At 44.0% G+C, this 21909-nt stretch overlaps 3 protein-coding genes across 4 annotated transcripts; 1 reads left to right on the forward strand and 2 right to left on the reverse strand.

Annotated features, from left to right (window-relative positions):
- Positions 1-706: 706 nt before the first annotated feature.
- On the reverse strand, positions 707-12317 carry rab3db (RAB3D, member RAS oncogene family, b). Its single transcript, XM_068736979.1, has 5 exons — positions 12032-12317; positions 8983-9219; positions 3930-4048; positions 3291-3415; positions 707-3165 (listed from the first exon to the last, which is right to left on the reverse strand). Exons 2-5 carry the CDS (start codon positions 9217-9219, stop codon positions 2978-2980), a joined length of 669 nt encoding a protein of 222 aa, XP_068593080.1. The 5' UTR covers positions 12032-12317; the 3' UTR covers positions 707-2977.
- A 2820-nt stretch (positions 12318-15137) lies between these two features.
- tmem205 (transmembrane protein 205) lies at positions 15138-17764 on the reverse strand. The gene is made up of 4 exons (XM_068737058.1): positions 17655-17764; positions 16536-16644; positions 16002-16165; positions 15138-15911 (listed from the first exon to the last, which is right to left on the reverse strand). Exons 1-4 carry the CDS (start codon positions 17673-17675, stop codon positions 15609-15611), a joined length of 597 nt encoding a protein of 198 aa, XP_068593159.1. The 5' UTR covers positions 17676-17764; the 3' UTR covers positions 15138-15608.
- A 1062-nt stretch (positions 17765-18826) lies between these two features.
- On the forward strand, positions 18827-21611 carry elof1 (elongation factor 1). Of its 2 annotated transcripts, none has more exons than XM_068736992.1 (4): positions 18827-18931; positions 19535-19666; positions 19749-19819; positions 19946-21611. In XM_068736992.1, the coding sequence occupies exons 2-4, from the start codon at positions 19551-19553 to the stop codon at positions 20008-20010; spliced, it is 252 nt and encodes an 83-aa protein (XP_068593093.1). In that variant the 5' UTR covers positions 18827-18931; positions 19535-19550; the 3' UTR covers positions 20011-21611. The 2 variants fall into 2 exon arrangements, with proteins under 2 accessions (XP_068593093.1, XP_068593094.1); XM_068736993.1 differs by lacking the exon at positions 18827-18931 and adding an exon at positions 18941-19317.
- The last annotated feature ends 298 nt before the right edge of the window (positions 21612-21909 follow it).

Raw genomic sequence — 21909 nt, forward strand, 5'->3', positions numbered from 1 at the left:
AGGAGATGGCGCTCAGCCCCCCCCTTTCTGGCCCCGGGCCAACTGAATCCCTGCACGCGCCCAAGTAACGGAAACTGCAGAGTACTCGCACGTCTAAGACGCAGACCTAAACGGTTTCTTATCTACTTGCCGCACCTACATGTTTTCTTCGTTTCACCAGCATTATCGGCTCTGCAGACGCCCTTGTTTCTTCACCCATGATAAGTGGGCTGGGGGGGGGGGGGGGTTAGTGGCCCATCCCGTCAGTTTAAATGCAATTCAGCGGCTCTCTTACGTCACACGAGAGGGGAGAAAGGACCGCCTGATCCCAGTGAAGTGGGTGCTGATGTAAACAGCATGCTGCGTGTCACTCACAGCTACAGGTGGTGACACATTTGAACTTTTTTTTTTTTTTGTCAGCTTCACCTGTTTTTCAGCCAGTTTAGTGAAAATCAAACTCCAGAGAAGTTCAGTCGAGGCCCTCTCTGTCACGCCTTGCTGACCTCGGTGGCAGGAAGAAGGGGATGAGGAAATCTGTATTGTCGTGGAGGACAATGGCAGAGTGGAGTGTGGTTTCTCTGGTTCTACAGATAAAACGTGCAGGGAAAAAAAAGCCCTGACCTGATGTTTCAGGGTTAGATCATAAATTACACTTCACATGCTGCCGTCACGTTGTACACTCGTGTAAAAGGAACTAAAGACAAGGATCTGCAACTGCACTCTCCCTTTTGTAATGAATATATTCTTTATTTTCATATACACATTTCAACATACTCAATTTATTCTTGTTTATAGGATGCATTATTTCCCCGCCCCACAATGCTTCCATCCAGCACATTCAGAACCTTAAATAAAGGGATCCAATGATCTGATCTCCCCTTTTAGAAAGCGACCAATCAGGAATGCGACACATGATAACAAATAGATGGTAAACAAAAGAGAGAACGAACAAACCCCAGACTAACAGCTCTGGACATGAATTGTACAAAAGCGTCAAGAGTCCGTAGTTTTTCAGTATGGCAGAAACCGGACGAAGTGGTTAAATATTCAACATCGGTGGACAGTTCAGCACATTCAACGCATTCAAGCAGCAGCCGCCCTTGTAAGCTCCTTTTGCGAACCCGTCACAGATATCATAAGCTCTGTGACTTAAATACATCGCAAACCTGCACAGCGCGCAAATGATGAAATACAAATGTAGTGTTACGAGTGTTGCACACAGACTCCTCGTGTCAAAAGTGGTGTGGATGAGATGATCCTATCAGTATCTGATGTGAACCATAGCTATTGTGGTCCAGAGGTTATGGTTGATATATCAGGTGATAAGTCAGCAGTCAGCACACGGACAATTAACACAAAATAATAGCAACATGACCGATATGTGGTGCAATCTAAAGACTTTGAAATTGAAATAACTTCAATCAGGACTCAGTTTTCGGGTGGTGTGTGTGTGTGTGTGTGTGTGTGTGTGTGTGTGTGTGTGTGGGGGGGGGGGGGGTGTTGACCGTTCAATACTGACATGGAACAATGAACAAAACAGTGATTTCAGGTCCAGTGTAACTGATGGCAAACAATGTGAAGTGAAATGATGGCGAAACCTCATTTTGTTCACTTCAGATGACAACGGGGGGGGGGGGGGGGGGGGCGCACGCTCACATGCACTACAAGGCATGATGCACCGCCGGACCAAATACGTCAACAAAGCACAGAGAAGCTCGGATTACAACACAGAGAGAGAGAGAGAGAGACTTCAGCTCATTGTTTTTCCTCATAGTGGCAACAGCACAGTTGAGTCCAACACTTATCCTTCACAGAGGTCAGTGTTCACACACACACACACACACACACACACACACACACACACACACACACACACACACACACACACACACACACACACACACACACACACACACACACTGCTGCATTTCCACATAACAGTCATTATGTCAGTAAACAAGAAGAAAAAGACAATTCACCACTTGGTAGAAACTCAGTTATTAAGCATAGTAGGTTTGCCATGCCAACTCTTTCACCATGCTGCAGTCTGTGGGAGTGGTGTGCGTGTCGCGGTGAACACACACGCGTGTGTGTTGCAGCGAGCGCGGCGGCGTGTGTGGAGAGAGAGCGGGGCTCAACTTTAGGCATCACCGTCGCTCCACCTCCAGCTGTCTCAGCGTTAGTAAACAGGGAAAGGCTTCGACAGCCTCCGAGAGGCACTGAGGGAGACAAAGGGCAGCACAACACTGGCATCGAGACTCTCTTTTTAGCATCTTTATCAGTTTGAACTTCATAATAAGTGATGGATGATGAGACGTCTAGAATCCTCTAGGGTAGGTGAGACATTAGCGGAGCCTCATATTTGGCATACAAACATGAGCGCCGTATCAATCTTCTCATCTAACTCACGAAAAAAGGTAGCAAATAAGCGGATTTCCCAAAAAGGCAAGACTGTTCCTTTAAGTCTTACAAAGCTGAATGTGCCTTTTGTTGAGCATTCATTTGAACCTGAGCGTACGCACCGAATGAATCTCAAACAAAACAATGAATGCCATAAAGCACAACCACCTGCAGCCACTAGCTTCAAGCTATCTGCACAAATATTTGTCTCAGGAGAAATGAAAGCCACTGGACAAATGTCTCGGATAAGGTAGCAGCAGCGGTCGAGGTGGGTGGGGTGGACGGAGCGCAGGACATGCTTTGGTGGACTATCAGCTCACCGCAGAGCTGACGGGGGTTGGAAACAGAAACAGAAAGTGGGTGAAAGACGGAAACACAGGGCTGAGGAGGGTCTGATGAAGATTATTATGTCCTTTTTCGGTTCGTGCCGGGCTGTGTGGACAAAGCAGAGCTGGGCGTGGCTGTAGTGAAGAAAGAGGAAGAGGTGCGGCACTTTACGTGGTCGAGGCACAGAGAGGGAAGGTCTTCATGTATGATTATCAGTATGTGTGTGTGTGTGTGTGTGTGTGTGTGGGGAGCTGGTAAGAGGGTGGACGCTTCAGCAGGCGCAGCCCCCGTGGCTCTCTGACGGCGAGTCTTTAAGGGCCTGGTTCCTGTGGTTGGACACGAGGTCGATGTCCCCCTCCATGCTCTCGTTCATCTTCTCGCAGATCACGTCCACCAGGCGCTCGAACACCTGCTTCACGTTGATGTTGTCCTTGGCGCTGGCCTCGAAGAACTGGAAACCTGAGGGGGGGGGGGGGGGGTTAGCGACACGGTTTCAGCAGATGTATGCGTGTTGAAATGTGCCGCGCTGCACGTCTGTGGGCAGAAGCTAGCGGGAAGAAGTGCGAGTGAACAGTTTTTTCTACCTAGCTCCTCCGACAGTCTCTGGCCGTCCTCCGTGGGGACGAGCCTGTCGTCCTCCAGGTCACACTTGTTACCAACCAGGATCACCTGAGCATTGTCCCACGAGTACGTCTTGATCTGCGTCGCCCTGTCGGACAGACATCACAGTCTACGTGAATAAAAGCAGTAAAGAAAAAAACCCCTAAAAAAACACTTAGAAACCAACAAATCAGATTTTCCTGCAAAAAAAACAACAATAAAATAGGAACTGAAGGGCGGTCGACACTTCTTTAAAAGTGTCCCCAGTGCCACTAATAGGGGAGGAAAATACATCAAAATCATTATGGAGATGGTTTGCATGTCATGCACAATGCAAGAATCTGGCAACCGGTTGTGTGAAAATGGTGCTAAACATTTAGCGCAGGTTCATTTATAGAGGCTTTGCAGAACTTTTGGTGATGAGTGGGTGATTTCTGTAGGAACGTAGTGGGAAAAAATGTTTTGCCAAAAATGACAAATATAGAAAGAAATGGGCATGATCTATAGACATAGACATAGATAGGTAAAAGAATCCATGACAACAATAGGTTGCTTGTTTTTACGCCTCACACTTGCAGCCTTAAGAGCAAAAGGACCAAAATGTTTAAAAGTATCCGGCTCACCAGTCCTGCACTGCGTTGAAGGAGTCCTGGTTAGTGATGTCGTACATGAGCAGGAAGCCCATGGCTCCTCTGTAGTAGGCCGTGGTGATGGTGCGGTAGCGCTCCTGCCCCGCTGTATCCTGCATGGAAACACACACACACACACACACACACACACACACACACACACACACACACACACACACACACACACACACACACACACACACATATATATTTCTATGCTTCACACATTTCTTATTAATCAAGGTCTATAAAACAAACTGAAGGAAACATTGATTCTGTGTGGTAAGTCCATACATGGTTTATGACTTGAAACCACAAGGGGGCAGCATCATCCACACTATGGTCTGTAGCTGCAGTCCTCGTCTAATATATGTGGAGTTGACCGACGTTTACCTTTTAGAGGGAGCGGTCTGCTCAACTGTTACACTAATTCAGAAACATCTGGCAGAATGCAGATGCATGTTATTTCAGCCTGAACATATAGAGTGGTCGACTTTTAGCGAACTGTTTGCTTACTAGTCCAAAAAATAATTATTTTCCTAACCACTTTTCCTTGATCTAGGAAAACGTCACAAGGTTAAGGGAACACGTGAAGGATAGCTCATGAGGACTTAGGAAAAAGTCCACTGCAGCGCTAGGAGAATTTGACTGTTATAGGTGTGGTGCCGCAAGGAATCGTGGGACGGCATTATCTCCCTTCCTTTGGTAAAGCACGGTCCAGTGCTTCCTGTGCTAAAGGAGATAAGGAAGCACCGAAGCACCTTTCCTTAGCGTTTAGAGAATTTGACCAGCTCTCACCATGTCTGCCACTTCGATACTTCTGGGTCATTTCACTCAGTTAGAAACCTTCCTAAGCAAAGAAATAAATAAATACTATTAAGACTCCAGCCGTGGTTTCACACACTCTCACTCACGACAAGTAGCGTTCCTGAGTAACTGGGTTAATGTGCGTTTTCATCATTATTTTTCAAATAGTTGAGCAACTCTATAATTTGGAGGAGGAGGAGGAGGCCTCCCCGGCCACCAGTGAGTTTATCAGAGGCATCTCCTAAATGAAATGTGTGACGTTGCGGTTCAGCGGATGAACGATCACACAGGTAGGCTAACCCCCCCCCCCCCCTCCACTCTCACTGTTACTTGGTAACCCGCCGGAGTCCATCATTTGCATCTGGGGCCTAAGTGTGTGTGTGTGTGTGTGTGTGTGTGTGTGTGTGTGTGTGTGTGTGTGTGTGTGTGTGTGTGTGTGTGTGTGATGTTTTCCTCACAGTGAGGAGGAGGAGGAGTGGGTTGCCCAGGTAACCGGAGAGGCCATTGAGGGTTATGAATGTTCCATTACAGCCAGGACTGCTCTGGGTGGTCGACCCGAATGATCACCTCTCGCTTTACCAAACGGTCAAAGTAAATCCTTCTGTCAGAGACGACATTGCTCGCCCGTCTTATATCCTCTTCACTCTTTCCAACGTCACAGTCGAACCCTGCATCCTGTCCGGGGGTTTATTTTTGCTTTATTAAAAGTGCCAAATAGTCCGGGTCCATCCTTTATCTCGCCCACGCAGAGATGAACACATATTTGGCAGCGTAATGGGGCGTCTAACCAAATAGACCGTCCCTGTGAGGGTTGCTATAATCAACTCCCAGCCAGTAAACAAAAGCTGCTCCCTCGTGTGTGTGTGTGTGTGTGTGTGTGTGTGTGTGTGTGTGTGTGTGTGTGTCTATGATGTTAGACGGGGACCGGGGTTTACATCAGGGCCCTGCGTGGTCAGAGATGTCACCGGGACCGGGATCTTTAAAAAAAACATAAAGAAACACGCGTCACCTGCGTTTACATCAGCCGGCCGACACAAAGCAGCGTCCCCAGGGCAACCAAGTGTGCGAAAGGCGTGTGTACGTTTGCTCAAAGATCAGCGATATATTTCCATGACACCAAAAAAAAAAAAAAAAAAAAAAAAAAAAAAAAAAAAAGGATGTAAACATTGTGTGTACACAGTGGGAAACATGCGCTTGAGCTCGGCGTGTTCACCGTGTGTGTGTGTGTGTGTGTGTGTGTGTGTGTGTGTGTGTGTGTGTGTGTGTGAGGGCCTTGTGGTGCGTTATCAGGCGAGCCATTTTCCATGATACACAAAGCGGAGGCCAGCAGCTGTGCAGTGGGATCGTCAACAAACACCCCGTGTGTGAGGATCCTCTGAAACGCTCTGACGTGACTTTAACAGCCGGGATGTTTCAGAGTTGATCATTAACGCCGCGTTAAGGGAGGACTCGGCCCCACGCCCTTTTTAAATACACTGCTACATGGCGCTGCAGTATATCTTCATTACGTCCCCGTCAGACGGCGACAGGGAGCTTCCTCCGCTTCCTGCTCTTAGGAAACAGCGGGTCTCTTAGTCGTTCCCTAACCCTAAAACCCTCACCTAACACACATCATCGTTACACTTCATTCTCTCGCCCTCCTCCTCAGTTGTTGGGATATCAAACGCACCGCTAACACTGCATGTCATTTGAAAAGAGACACGTTCGGGTCAGGTAGGTGACTGTGTGTGTTTTGGTGTGGGCTCCTCTGCTGCTGATTCATCTCTGTCACCGTCTGTGTATCACACGGTGGCTCGCACGGTGTTGGTTCTAGTGAATCATCTGTTTGAACAACCTTAACCATGTACATCAATAGGATTTGCGGTGTGTTGGGAGTAATGTGGGCCGAGAGAGAAAATAAATAAATGAAGGATACACTTTATAGAACAGTGTAGAGGCCAGGGTTGGTTTTATTCTATTTGTTTTATTTAGACTGTCGGGGGAGCTGATCCGGCTCAAGCTAGCTGGTTCCAGCCTTTGGGCTAAACTAACCAGCTGCTGGCAGTAACTTCGTATTCACCGCACCGACGTGAGAGCGGTACCAATCTCCTCATCGAGCTCTCTGAAAGAAAGGGGAATAACTGCACCATTTCTTTAAAAGAGGTGCTCCAACAATTTCCTATTGCACATCTGTAGGAAGAATATGAAGAATAGACAAAATTGAACGAACAGAGGCGGAGATATCCTCACTTTTTTGGGTCTCCAAAAACATACTTTCCCATAATTCATCTTGATCGTGTCTTTTAAATGTTTGTAAAGCTTTGTAAAGGTCTCCGAGCCCAAGCTGAAATAACCCTGATGACATCACAAGGGGGCTTATTTTTCAGGGCCACTAAAGACTTAAAACAACTGTTTTCGACCGCTTCGTAATAATCCTCATGATGCGTGAACTGACTTTTATTCAAATTGGTGGAGTCCCACTTTAAACAGCGATTGTTAAAACTTTTAAATTGGCATCGACCTCACTCTGGCCTTTACGTGTGAAGCTTACAGTAACTGCTGCATGACTTGCTGCAGCGGTGGTCAAGAAAGCCGCAAACTTGTGAAATTGACAAATTCGCACGATGTCATACGCTCAACGGTAAACATGCAAAATATAACAAGCAAAGAGGAACCACTGTTGTGCAACAAAATGTTTCAATTTCACATTGCCTGCAATAATTACTGTATTTGTATCCGTTTAAGTGAAGAAGAAACCAAACCCCCCAAAACATGCAAGGAAAACATGGCAACTTAAATTATTGCAACTACAAACGGCATGAGCAAATTATTATCTAAATTCACAAACCATCTATTTAAAGCAGCAATAATCAATAGTTTACATCAACAACTGATCAGATGAGTCAGTGTGATGTGTATGGAGTCACTTTTAGCATCTCTCTTCAGCTTTATGGGACTCTTTTTTTGGCGTCCCACAGCTCAGCTGTTTTGTTTTATGGTTTGTTTATGTCTTTGCTGGAAGAGCTTTAAAAACCACTCTGCTGCAGCTGCCCCACAAACAGCAGGAATACACAGTTACCAACCTGGCTACCATTAAACACAGTGGAACATTTAGCAGCTTAAGAGACAGATATTTGCCTCAGGATTGAAGTGGATGTTATATGTCTGATGTGTAAGCTAAGTGAATACCAATAAGTTCAACGTACCATTTTAAAAAGGTGATAATGAGCGATGTGTTGACAGTTCTTTTCCGTTTCCTCCGAGTTGCCAAAGGGATCATATTACAGACTTCATGAAATGCAAAATACCTGCAGCTCTGAGGTGAGACAGTTGCTCGTTGTCTCTGAGCCTTGACCTCCAGCACCAATGAAAATATGGAAACCGGAAGACTTCGCTCGTTCACTCGACCGGTCTTCTTCAAACATGCAAGTGAACACTCAGCACCATTTAGATGCAAGATAAGGGTAGCGAGTGAAGATGTCTATGAAACCATGAGGAAGTCATGCTTTTTACACTTACACAATTCACATGCCAAGTTTGCACAAGGGCCAAACCCACGATCCTGGATTCTTCTAGACCTCGCCTTTAAGAAGGTCTGCTGGTTAGCCTTCTACCTTTCTGGTGTAAACAAGGATTCCACATGGGCCTGCTTTCATTTTCCTCATCGTTTCCTGTTTTTCTTTATTTACATCTAAAGCGATGAAGTCTCGAAGAGACTGGAGCCTCCATGTTCTTAACAACAACAACAAATCAAATTTGAATGCCCATAGTGCTCAGGTGTATTAGATTGAGAGAGACAAAGCACTTTACAATCAATAAGGGTTATTAGCCGGAGATGCAACGCTATTTTTATAGCTGATTTCCAATTTTTTTTTCTATCTGTTCTGCAGATCCCGAACTATAACTGACAGCATACACAAACATTTTTGTACATTTTCTTTCGTGGAAAATTGTTCAAATTCATAGATGTTCATGATAAAACATTGACTTTTAAATGATTTATATTTTCTCAAAAACTGCCCCGGGACCGTCTCTCACTCAAACAAAGCTCCAACCCAAAACTGCTCCAGGTCACTGGACAAATGAACTCCAACAGAAAGCTTATTTGATCGAATATGTTTTACTTTGTGGCTGGAGGGAGATCACCAGGGAGCTGAATGGCAACCTGCCTGCTGTTGGCTAAATTGTCATCTCCAGTGAATATCACAAAGTTAAACAAAATAAAAAAAACACAGCGTATCTTATCCTCAAAACCACTCACCCAGATCTGCAACTTGATCCTCTTGTCATTGCGGTACACGGTCTTCACCTTGAAGTCGATGCCCACGGTGCTGACGAAGGCGGAGGTGAAGGAGTCGTCGGCGTAGCGGAACAGGAAGGACGTCTTCCCCACGCTGCTGTTGCCGATGATCAGCAGCTTGAACATGTAGTCAAAGTTCTGGTCGGCCGCGTCCTTCTGGGACGGCTGCTGCTGGAGGCGCGACTCATTTGATGCCATCTAGAGAGGCGGAGCACATGGAGCAGGCCATATCATATCACCTTATGAACAGAGACAGGGGAAAGGACGCCCCCCCCCCCAAAATACAAACATGATACCTGTCGTCACTATCTGTAGAGCTTTAAAGTGAGTGGAAGGTCACATTCAGCTGTTTTCTCTCAACTCAACCAAAATCAGAGCTAACAGAGAGAGAATATTGGCCTTACACCCGCCAGGTGGAAGAGAAGCACGACTCAAAATGAATGATCGTTTATTATGATTATTGAGGAATCTATTCATTTAGAGTGTCACAAAAACAGTAAAATATGTCCGTCGCAACGCCCAAGCTGATGTCTTTATCTATTATTCAATTCACAATGTTATTAAACGAAGGAATGCAGTAAAACCTTCCATGTGAAAAGCTGTCCAATGTATTCTCAAACAACGCTGCGTATGATGATATCTAACGAAACACTTCTGTGCGTTTTCATACAAAAGTCCAGCAACCACGCCAATGTGCTCGTTATGTGCGGACAGTCTTTTCAAAATAAACTTCCGTCTTCACGGGAAACAACTTAATTAGGTTCAGGTAACTCAATCACTTTGCGAGGTTTAGGAAAAGATAGTAGTTTGGGTTAAAATGACAGAAGTGGCGTTACTTAAGTACGCAAGTTACTTGACAAATAGATTGGCTTTCGTTTCGCACGTGGCACAGAATGTGGTCTGCGAGGTGAAAGACTTTATTAACAAATTTGTTGTATGCCTTGATGGAAAGGATGGAGGATGTAACAGAGGTCCTTGGTTGCGATTCATGGCTGGCGCCTCAAAAACGGCCCCGAGTGGAGGTTTTGACCACTAGCGCTATGAAGCGATGTCTTCACACACGTGTTCTGTCGATTGATTGACTGATCGCCGATGCTCATCTCACTGGAATATATTACAGAAGTTACAAAGTTACAGAAGCTGCTATTGATCTACGATTGAATCAAAGCTTCGCCAGATGTTAGTCGAATCCATCTGGGATCAGTGAGCTCCAGTAACGGCTCCATTAAAAGGGTTTGAAATCAAAATGAAGACGATGGTGAGATCAAGTTTAGAATGCTTTTGAAAGTACGGGAAGCCGTGCCATCTGCTTTATTGTAAGCATTCATCTCAGATTAATCTCTCCTGAGGGGCCCGGTGTGAGGATCAATCGGTGCTGCACGGCGTCTCCGTGGAGACCAGACTAGGGACTCAGCTGCCAGCAAGACCCATTAGCGGTCAAATCAGTCAGTTCACTCTGCTTTTAACTGGCCAGATGGAGGTCTCCAGAGCGGGATGGAGATATCTATCACCCTATCAAGGGCTGTGGAAAAGAGGAGGAGGAGGAGGAGGAGGAGGAGGAGGAGGAGGAGGAGGAGGCGGCTCATCGCTACTGAGAAATAGGAGAAGCCTGGCAAAATCATTGACTGTGTAAATGTTTGCTCTCACAGTAATTGCGCGGCTATGAGAGGGACGAGTCCATGTTCCTCACTTGTATACTGATAGTGTGCTCTTGTACGCAGCTGTGTTTGTGTCTCTTTAAAAAAAAAAAAAAAAAAGAAAAAAAAAAGAAGTATCCAAAACAACTGATGTCTGCAAGAGTAAGGAACCAACCCCCCCCCCCCCCCCCCCCCCCACGAAAAAAAAAATAACCATGTTACTCATTAATTATTAAAATCCTTTCAATATTCCAAATCACCTTTGTTGGGTTAGTGTTGGGATTCTGTAGCTGACGTACACCTCCAGTCCACTGGAGGACTGTTCTACACAGCCTGTGCACACTTGCGTGCCGGCTGATGTCGAAATGAAGCGCTGCTGTAACAGTAACGCAATCCTCTTTCACAACTGTACTTCACCAGGTAGCTACATGCCCCGTGAACACCATTACACACATTACGTAAAGTGCGGCGATCGGGGCCATAAGTTTCAAGTCTCTGCCAGTTAAAAAGAAGAAAATCACATGAGACGTAAGGGTCTCCGGGGGAACATTCTTGTGAGCACTTAAAGATCCCATAACATGGATCCACCCATTCAAAAAAAAAAATATATACATATATATATTTCTTACAGCTCAGCTTAAACCTGAGATAACCCCAGTCACATGTCCTCAGTGTTTACTGTGGAGCTCAGGATGTCTGCAGGCCATCTTTCACAAAGATGTCACATAAATTACAAGATTTGCATGATGGAGTTTTCTTGTTAGTGTGAGAGTCACGTGTCAAAAAGAACCGGATCCCACTGAGCGATGACTTTGATGAGGGGCCCCACATCAGCACCTGCCGTGACATTTGTCTCTGAGGGGGACACACGTCCTCCAAGCAGTGAGACACACCCTCACTGATGAGAATGATGAGCTCCTTTAAGGCACACCGGAGCGGCGTTATCTCCAGTAACATCAAACAGAGGCTATTATTGGTGAACAGGGCCCCGGTGATGGTGCACGCGAGGGCCAGCATTGATTACTGGGGCAGCTGTCACGTCAGTTCTTTCATTATTGGGAAGACTGAAACGCAAACAGTGATGGGAGTTGAAGGCTAGGAGACTCGTTTTATTACCATAGAGGAAAATGACCTACGTTAACGGTCTAACTTTTTACCAGTTTACGCAGCAATAGCGCGCCGAACAACAAACCTAGAGGAAGAGTAAAACCATACGTTGAGTATCATTCCGCGAGCATCTACCTGTTAGCATAAATTCAAAATAAAGCGTAACCCCTCTGAGTGACGGTGCCGCATTAGCACTCGGGCATAAAGGAAGCTTTCGCGAGGCAGGAAAAACCCCCGCTGAAACTCGGAAACTTTAACAAACTTACCTTCTTTTGGAAGAAAAGCAAACGTCCAGCTCGGTTCAGAGACTGTCTTCCGTCCGGCGGCTGTGAGATGCCGGTTAGAGTAACGTTAGCCTGCGAAAGTAGACCTAGCACCTGGAAAATATCCCCTTTTTCCTGCTCCAGCAACAGCACCAGCACCCGACCTGCTCTCTCCTTCCTCAACGGGATACTTTTCTTTTTTCTTTCGAGGTTTGGAGCCGCTCCCGGATGTCTGTAGCGTGGCTGACTCTGTAGCTGGAGCTCCGTCTGTGGCAGAGTTAACACGGACTGCTGGAAGCTATGGGGCTGTGTCAGTGTACACAGCGCGAGGAGAGGGCTGTACACCCAGTGCGCGCGCACTACGCTAACGCGCACACTCTAGTGAAACAGAATAGTTTTATAATATCTATTATGGACTATGTGTCCAGGTTATTTAAGATTACCATAATAATAATAATAATCTATTATAACATATATTTGTATTCATGTCGTTTATTCGTATACTTTACAGGAGCCATGCACATGCAGGAAGATATTTAAAGAAATATCTGTAGATCTACAATAAAAACAATTAAAAGCAGTTCGCAAAATGTACAAACAGCGCATCACATATGACACTATATCATACAAAAGACACATTATAGGCTCCATAGTTTCCATGCGTGAAAACAGTTGAGATCAGTCACATGTTTTGAAAGTGTACTGGCTCGTGCATCCTCTGATACAGACTTCCATTTATACGCTGCTCTGGCCGAAAATGCGGCTTTGTGCGAAAGCAGTGACTCTAGTGTGTGATGAGGTTATAGACAGGGGCCCAAAGACAGACGGTGCGGTTACACTAAGGCCCGTGGGATGAGTGGGTGGGGGTGGGGGTGGGGGGGTTAAGAGGTTAAGTACACGGACATGATATAGAAAAGATGCTATAGAGTCCCAGCAGAGATTTTCCAGGAATATTATAAAGGAATATTATGAAAAGAGAAAAAGAAATACTCGAGGGATCCAGCAACATCACTTATTGTGTGTATCTCATTGGGATCCTTTAAGGGAACACGGTCTCAGGTACATTTGCGGTGATAAAACCTGACTTAGCAGCTTTATTTGACTAAATAAATGTACCCGAAAGAGAAACCTCCCCTAAGGGTCTGGGTTCTTCAAGGCCACAGTTACCAAAGTTAACAGTGTGGTAATTCTGTGGTTATTTATTTTGTGTGTGTGTGTGTGTGTGTGTGTGTGTGTGTGTGTGTGTGTGTGTGTGTGTGTGTGTGTGTGTGTGTGTGTGTGTGTGTGTGTGTGTGTGTTATGGTTATTGTTTGTATCAAACTGAGCAGCCCAGTCCTGAAATAAATTGTACATTGTATCAGGATTTCTGTGTGTTTTTGTTACGCATCGACCACCGAGATCAAACAATTGCAAATGAGGTCCACATTTCCACATCAGAGATGATCGAATAAAGCTACCTCGGGTTCCGTGACTCATAATTAATGTAACCGCAGCGCTGCAGGGCTGCTCTGTGGTGTTACATGGGGCCGTGGTCCCTGAAACCAGCAGCTGTCCGTGTTTCAGGTTGTGAACCGGTCTTGACTCATCGCACACACAAGCTGGTTTCCTTGTGAGGGGCAGGAATGACGGAGGAAGGAGTCACTCGACACTTCCTTTTGTCCCCCCCCACATCCTCGTGTTTTACTTTGCACACGCAGAGTCGAGAGGAATTCTTAAACGGTGTGCATTTTACCTCATGGTCGTGAAGAATCGACACATTGTATAGAAGTCAAGGAGTTCTTGGTACCAACAGTCCTGAAACTGAAACTAAAGCTTTTTCACTTTAACATCTCCCCCATGCCATGAAATGGATGAGTGGATAAACTTGTTCTTTGGTCAAACCGGCTTTACTTTACTTCCTGATGCCACTGCAGCAGGAAACTTGTCTGGACGGTTGAAGACCGTCCTGAGTTTCAAGATGTTGAGACACTTGGACTAACTTCCTCGTACATTCTACAAACTGACAACAAGATACTGTAGCACAATGTCAGCAAGGTGGAACAAACCGCTTTCAGAGCCAATTGTTCCAAACGGCATCTTTATAAACCAGAAAGCAAGCTAAATAAATCACATGAAATGATTCCTGATGGCAGATAGAGAAACCATCTTTAAAAAGGCCTAGATGAATAAGCATCGGGTGAAACCTCAACCTTTTACTTTCAGTGCCTGATTATTACACTGAAATGTCTCCATTATGATCTATTAGCGCAGTTCAATCAGGAGAGACAAGTGAATGATTAGTAGTTAACATTTATTATGACAGATGATGCGTTAATGAGTTGCACAGAAATTCTTTGGCGCTTGAACTCGACGAGGAGATTTGTGATGGAGTTGTGATCGCCCTGAGCGGCAACAATATAAATCCCCCCCGTGGAGTCCAGACACTGGTGGTGATGGTGGCTGATGAGGTTGCTGAGTTGATGAGGCTGATGAATCTGCGAAGATTGGGCGGAGATGGGGAGGTGGAGGGTTGCGCAACAGCAGCATGAACTACTGAAGGTAGAGAGAGAAGAAGATAGGCTAATGATGTCCTTGTGTCGTTGTGCTATTGGCTAGAGACCAGCTGATCTAGACAGCTGATATCATGATCGACAGCCCCAAACAATAACAAGGAAATAATGTGTGCATGCTTGAGGAGTGATGGCAGATGTATGGTTAATAAGCTATGGGCTTATGCATGCATGAGTATAGTCTTCCTGTCTGAACTTACGCTAGAGCTTCATATGTTGTAGCTGCAACAGGGACAGGGCCTCTCTCTCTCTCATCCTATAGCTCACCAGCGCAGCAGGGTTCTCTGCTGGTCCCTCTCAAAAAACAAACCCTGCTGTGCGTCACCGGTAATTAAATTAAAACCTTTCCTATTCCAAACCCAGGCGCTGTCTGTTCGGGCCTGGGTTCTCTCATCAACGTGGATCTATAAGGATTAGAAGGACAGCTTATTTCCAAACCAATCCAATTAAATACATAATAAAAAAAAATGTTTCAGAGCAGAATGATCACGACAAGACAAACATGTGGTACAGAATTCAACAAAATAAAAGCGGATGCACAGGAAAGAATAATCTCCCAATCACATGAGTTGATCAAATCAACATTTATTTTCATTAAAATATCTGGAAACAAATAAAAATGCACTAATCTATGCTGCAACATCAGTAACAAACTTTTCTCTGAATACACCTGTGTCCAAACATCGCCCCCTGCTGGGGATGCGAGTAAACTGCCCACACAGTACCTGAAGTACATTTGTATGTGTGTTTTTATTTATTTTTAATACATTTTGTTCTGAACAGGGGGAGTGATCATGAGCAATATAATCAAAACGCTAAAAACAAATATAAAAGGTTATAAAAATACATCCTATATTTTGAGACGGCCGAGTTACTGATTGACAGGAGGAAAAGTGCTGATGGATCAAAGAAATGGGATGCTAAATAGCTACAAAGGCATTCTGCCTCATAAAGACTTGCAGCAGGGAAGCAAAACTCTGTGTAATTGGGGCATATTTAACTCAAGTCCACTGGATTAAACCTAGCCCTCTCTAAATGGTGGATAAATTCAGAGCCGTGTAGATCAAGTTAGCCGTGGTGCAGAGGAACCCTAGCAGGTTGCAGAGGTTGGACAAGCCGTGGTAGCGGCCAAACGTGCGCTTGTAGGCCCTGTACTTGGGGTCCTGCTCTCGGAGTTTGGCGTAAGCCTCCTTCTGGCTGCCCAGGCCGATCTGGTCCCCCAGTTTGTGCTCCGTCTCCACCTCCCTCATCTGGAACATCACCTCGGTGGCCGCCGGGCCCAACCACTGGGCGTTCAGGCCCGCCGCGACCAGCGCCGCAAAGTACAGGACCATCTGCAACACGGGACACGATGCCGATGATTTACATGCAAATGTGAATTTTTTTTTTTTTTAAAAGTACTTTGAAAATGTGTTATGTCTGACCTGCACGCTCTCGTGCCAGTCCAGCAGCTCCCTGGGGTGGTACACGGCGTACACGGCCAGGCTGACCACGTTGCTGCCCAGCAGACAGTAGAAGTACAGAGGGAAGAGCTTGCTCTGCACCAGGCCAAAGGTGTGCCGACTGACCTGCCGCACCAACGCAAAACCTGCAGCACAGACGAGATCCAGCACAGGACAGGGGTCAGGAATCAAAGTCATACCCTCGTGTAGCAGGAATGCTAGGCCTGTCACCATAGCTACTTCTGTCGGATCGACATATTGTCCCAGAAATAATTGCGACAAATGATAATATTGTCATTTTATGACCATTTAATGTTATAAGGATAAAATACAAGCATAATAAATGCAAGTATCAAAGAGCAATGAACTTTGGATTCTAACGGTCATGTCCATATATCGTACGATACGTCAATAACATCATCATAAGTTCATGTTCATATATATATTACAATAAGTTGGTAACACCATTATGGTGACAGGCCCAGTTGCAGCCATCTCTTCTGTTTGTGCTCCCACCTGCTATGAAGGAGACCCAGACCTGCATTCCCCAGGAGAAGGAGAGCACCAGAAGGTGAAGCACTTTGACCAAGTCCGCGGGCTCCCCCTCTGTTGCCATGGTGTCAATCTGCAAAAAAATACATACAATAAATACACAGTCAGCCTACGTTAACCCTTGTGTTCAGTTGACTTTGGCTCTACTTCCTCATTGGGGTACCACGGCCCTCACAGCTGTGAGTACAAATAATAATTTCAAATTAATTCTGACCAAATTGTTACTTCCATAAGAAGATGATTTGTGTCTTTTACATGTTAATATGGGCTTGAAATAAAAATGCATATTCATATGTTTGCCAAAAAGTGATTCCCAGACAGTATGCAGTATGTTGTCCCGCATAGTGATGTCACTTATGTTTGGGGGGTCAGAGGTCAACGTCCCTGTTAAACCTCTTCGGAACATATGAACAAACTCCAATAACAGAAATCCAAATAGACTTATTTGGGATTTTTTGGAGGAGGTAGAGCTGCACAAACAGTGCTGTCAACGTCAATCACATATATACTGTACGGCAAATATAAAGTGTATTATCCTGATAAAAACAATTTTACAATTTTTTTTAGCAGTTAGATATGACAGGACCACAGACACACACACACACACACACACACACACACACACACACACACACACACACACACACACACACACACAGGGGCACTGAGATAAAGGTCTCGCGCCTGCTGCTCCACACACATGCAGCAGACCTGATAAGTCTCCAGAAGGAGATAACAGTGCAGAAGGCAGAGCAGAGAAAAACACATTTCGGAATTCACTAACAATTACATTCATACCTCTACCCGCATCTCTGAACTTTGCATGTGGCGATAAAGAAAAGTAGACGAAGGAGAAGCAGCGGACCTTCATATTCTGTCAACAACAGCTCACTTTAACACTGTGTCCATCTGGAACTGACACGCTAACCAGCTGTAGCTTCTGAGCTAGGGGGGGGGGAAGAGTTACACACGTTTAATGTGGTCGCCAGAGTTACTCTCTTTAACTAGCATTTCACCACGAGACGTACAGTTATCTCTCTCAACGTCACACACACACACACACACACACACACCTGCACTAACCTTGCTTTCCGTGTCCTCCATCGGTAACGTTAATTAGCAACGCCAAATGCAAATGAATAACAACAAAAGTATGATCCAAGGTTCAGCCGAGCCACTTCCTCTGTCATATCGATATGTCAACAAGCCCCGCCCCTCAGAGCGAGACGGACCAATGGTATTCTTTGAGAATGAATATTTAAATACTTTACAGCCGTTCATCGATGTGAGGTTGACGCTTTCTTTCACAGTCCCGCCCTTACTTTGGGTTTTACTCTTTACTTATGCTTGTCTGTTTGATGACGACCAGGAGGCACGTTTTTGTGTTGGCTTTGTTACGATTTCAATGTAAGCCCTTTTGATATTTTTAAACGATAAATAAAATGTATTTTTATTATTATTATTATTATTATTATTATTATAATTATTGTTGCCGTTGTTGTTGCTATTGATAACCAATAACGAATTATGGTTTATAATAATAATAATAATAATACATTGAGTATAAAAAATGTAGCCTGAGCAAGATAAAGAAACAGCCACCAATTAATTATTGGATAGTACACATCACAGGACGCCACAACAACAACAACAACAACAACAACAACAACAACAATCCTAATAATCATAATCATAATAATAATAAACCTTTGATAAAAAAATAATTTTCTGAAATTCAAACACAGCACCTCATCAGTTATTAGCAACAATGTATTTACCTGCTGCAGCGAAAGTGTTTCTACTTGAGGAGGTCTCACTTATTTCTGTGACACACACTATCAGACTTATTTTGTTCATTACATTTTAACCTCAAGTTGATGTGGCTCAGACCTTTCATATTTTTATTTGGGGCGAGAAACCTTTTATCAACAGGCTTAACCATGACAATTCATCACTTTATCTCAGTTGGATAATCCATAGAATATTCAAAATGTTCCAGTAATGTTACAGTTGCCAGGATAGTCAAATGGAATTTATTTTCATCTATCTATCTATCTATCTATCTATCTATCTATCTATCTATCTATCTATCTATCTATCTATCTATCTATCTATCTATCTATCTATCTATCTAAAGTTTTAGAATTTGAAGGATGTCATGTTTGCACCATCACCAGAGGAGGGAGTTAATTTAAAAGGAGAGGCCCACTATTGGATACATAACGCTGTCAGTCTCCACCTCTTAGCCAATCACAACCCGGTCAAATTCCCAACTAACCAATCGGTGGCGGACCCAGAGAGGCGCAGTACCCGGATGAAGTTGAATACACAGAGCATCCTCCGCTGCAGACATCCCTCTGGTAAGACAGACAGTCACACCATTAAGCAAATGCGAAACAATACAACCCATAACACACGCACTTCAGTTTGACGTTTTACCTTCAAAGTCGTTTATTAAAAGCTTCTTTTTCATTATCTCATACGTCTTTATTCACAAGGTAGCATGTTAGCGAGTTAGCTTGCTAGCGTGTAGCAGTAGCTTATTGGCGCTTCAGCGCAAGTGTTTTTCTGATCCGGTTATGACGTCAGTTGATTTGTTCGGCTGCGGTTGTAGCTGTAGACTGATCACGAGGCTGTAATAAAGCATGATTCAGATTTTACCATGTATACGTTGGAGGCAGAGTTATTATCCACGAGGAAAAGGTGACGGGACCGTTAATGTTAACGTTACCTGCTTATGAGCCAGGTAAGCAGCCATTACTGGTTAACAATGGTGTGTGAGTTATTGTCTTTTAACTAGCTATTGCCATTCATATCATAACGGCTGCTTGTGTAGGCAGTATTGTTGAGAAGTATAGATGCAAAGCAATGGAACTAATACTGTACCTACCGTGAGTGTCTCAGTATCTGTCTCTCAACAGTTTTTTTGTTTTGTTTTGTTGTTGTTGTTGTTGTTTTTGCAGCCACACAACACTACAAATGGGGCGCAGGAAGTCAAAGAGGAAGCCACCTCCAAAGAAAAAGATGACTGGCAACCTGGACGTCCAGTTCACGTGCCCGTTTTGTAATCACGAGAAATCCTGCGATGTCAAAATGTGAGTAGACGTGAAACCTCAGACAGAAATAGAGACGTGCACCGTGAGCCGCATCACTAACATACTAATAACTGTTTTACAGGGAACGAACACGCAACACGGGAATTATATCGTGCAGCGTTTGCTTGGAGGAGTTCCAGACTCCGATTACCTGTATCCTTTTTTTCGTTCGGTTGTTTTGTGGAATTAAATGATGTGTAAAGTCAGGTTTTATTAAAAGCCGTGGAGCGAGTGGTTCGTTGTATTTGTTGGAATGCCCTTTAACCCTGTTCCCATCAGATCTGTCTGAGCCGGTGGATGTTTACAGCGATTGGATCGATGCCTGTGAAGCAGCCAATCAATAGTCATGTTTCCCGGTGACTCTCCCCCTCTCTCTAACCTCACTCACTTACACTTCTCCCCTGCGATTGGTCCATTAAATTCAGCCGTGTTCCGCGAGCACAGTGTAGCAAAATCTTCACAAAACGAGAGCAGCGTTGTGTTTTTGCATGCGACGCTCGTCAGTTTGATTTTGCTACAGTGTGGCTTGCTGAGCACGACACCTTCCTCTGGCTGGGCCAGAGAGTTGCCATGTTGTTTTGTCTCCGTCACAGTTGTCAGTGTAAAAGTTTTCTTTTAATTCAGTTTTTTTAAATGTTTTTTTTTTGAATGAATAGATCATGATGTTTTGTCTTTTATTTCGACGAAATTGTCTTAGAATTTAAATTGAAAATGTAACTGACTGAAATTTCCATCAGTGTTAGACATTCCATGTCCTCCATCATTATTCTTTGTGTTTATTGATGAAACAAATATGTCAATCGTCTCGTCTTTAGGGTGTTGTAATCAGTAGATGAAGAAGTGTCACTTTTTCTAGTTTTCACCCCCGTCTCTAATGCACTGAACCATTTTGTTGGTTTCATTTTTGAGTTTGAACTGTTAAAAGTTTGTTTGTTGGACCAGTATTAAAAAAAATAATTATATATATATATATATACACACACACACACACACACACACACACACACATACTGCTAGATTTTATTATTTTCCTTTTTTTAAAATCACAATCATGGAATTTCACTAATATGTATTTCACATCTACTGTGTATTTTTAGGTAATGAGAAAATTAAATCAGAACCATATTTTTTTCAAGTGTTTTTTTATTGCACAATGTCATGTTTAGTGAACGCGTATAGAAATTAAAAAAAAAAAAAAAAAAAAGTCAAGAGGTTAGCAAAGATGTAACGTTTGAACAATGTCGAAAACAAAGCCAACGCGTTAAAGTGAAACGTTGAGATGCATTCACTCACAGGGAACTAAAAAACTACATTTGATTGAATAAAAAAAGGGAATGTTTAGACGTTTGATGGAGTGTACATGTGCTTTTCCCCCACTAGATGGCACACTGCTACACGTCCTCAAACGTGGCTGCGACGCCTTTGTTGCCGAACAATTCAAGAGCTCCAATCTATCGGCCCATACAGCACATGAACACACACACGAAGCTTATTCAACACCTAATTCTGACAGTAATTGTGAGCAGATACATCCGAAGATTTCACAAAGAAATGCGGAGGTTGTGATGTGAAGCACTCGACCAGGTGCCCAAGACTCCTCTGAAGCGTTTCTAAATGCACATTACTGCTTTCTAATGTGTTGAAAATGAATCCCGTAACCCTCCGCTAACATTACATTCAAAGCATTCGGTGGGTTTAACAGTACGACGCAGAAAATTTAAAAACGAGAATCTCATCTGGATATTTGGCACGATTCACTGAGCAATTATCAGGGAGCACAGGCACCAGGGACATCAGTGGTGGATGAAGTACTCAGATACTTTATTTGAGTATACCATACATGTTAAAATACCCCCATTACAAGCCCAGCATTTGAAATGTTAAGTGCTGCACCGGATGTTGTTTTTTTTACATTTGAAGCTTCTATTGGAGGTTTTCGAATGTCTGCCATATTTCCTGACGTCATCACCCTAAATTTAAAAACAAAACAATCTTTAACAAAATTCTCAGTTTGATAAATATGGGAATATTGTAAATAATTACATCCATCTTAATTTTCAATAAACTTTGACTTTTGGACTCAACTCTGGAGTGACTAGAAATGATTGGATCACAGGAGTCGGAAACAATCCTATGCAGCAAATAGTATAATAATAATAATAATGTTAGTGTAGCCTAATCTCTAGATGCAACTGTGCAGAAATACCCGATTTCAAACTAAATTAATAAACGTGTGGGAAAAA

Source organism: Cebidichthys violaceus, unplaced genomic scaffold (genome assembly GCF_023349555.1).
Source record: "Cebidichthys violaceus isolate CVI_PGR_0920_01 unplaced genomic scaffold, fCebVio1.0.p SCAF_75, whole genome shotgun sequence".
In the NCBI taxonomy this organism is placed as follows: Eukaryota; Metazoa; Chordata; class Actinopteri; order Perciformes; family Stichaeidae; genus Cebidichthys; species Cebidichthys violaceus.

Excerpts from the sequence above, each read along its gene's own strand:
- elof1 (XM_068736992.1), top strand. The coding sequence starts at position 19,551 with ATGGGGCGCAGGAAGTCAAAGAGGAAGCCACCTCCAAAGAAAAAGATG. Across the intron at positions 19,667-19,748 it reads AAATCCTGCGATGTCAAAAT|GGAACGAACACGCAACACGG; the intron begins GTGAGTAGACGT and ends ACTGTTTTACAG. Across the intron at positions 19,820-19,945 it reads GTTCCAGACTCCGATTACCT|ATCTGTCTGAGCCGGTGGAT; the intron begins GTATCCTTTTTT and ends TGTTCCCATCAG.
- rab3db (XM_068736979.1), bottom strand. The coding sequence starts at position 9,219 with ATGGCATCAAATGAGTCGCGCCTCCAGCAGCAGCCGTCCCAGAAGGAC. Across the intron at positions 4,049-8,982 it reads GGATCAAGTTGCAGATCTGG|GATACAGCGGGGCAGGAGCG; the intron begins GTGAGTGGTTTT and ends GTTTCCATGCAG. Across the intron at positions 3,166-3,290 it reads GAGACTGTCGGAGGAGCTAG|GTTTCCAGTTCTTCGAGGCC; the intron begins GTAGAAAAAACT and ends CCCCCCCCTCAG.
- tmem205 (XM_068737058.1), bottom strand. The coding sequence starts at position 17,675 with ATGGAGGACACGGAAAGCAAG. Across the intron at positions 16,645-17,654 it reads TGGAGGACACGGAAAGCAAG|ATTGACACCATGGCAACAGA; the intron begins GTTAGTGCAGGT and ends ATTTTTTTGCAG. Across the intron at positions 15,912-16,001 it reads ACTGGCACGAGAGCGTGCAG|ATGGTCCTGTACTTTGCGGC; the intron begins GTCAGACATAAC and ends CCCGTGTTGCAG.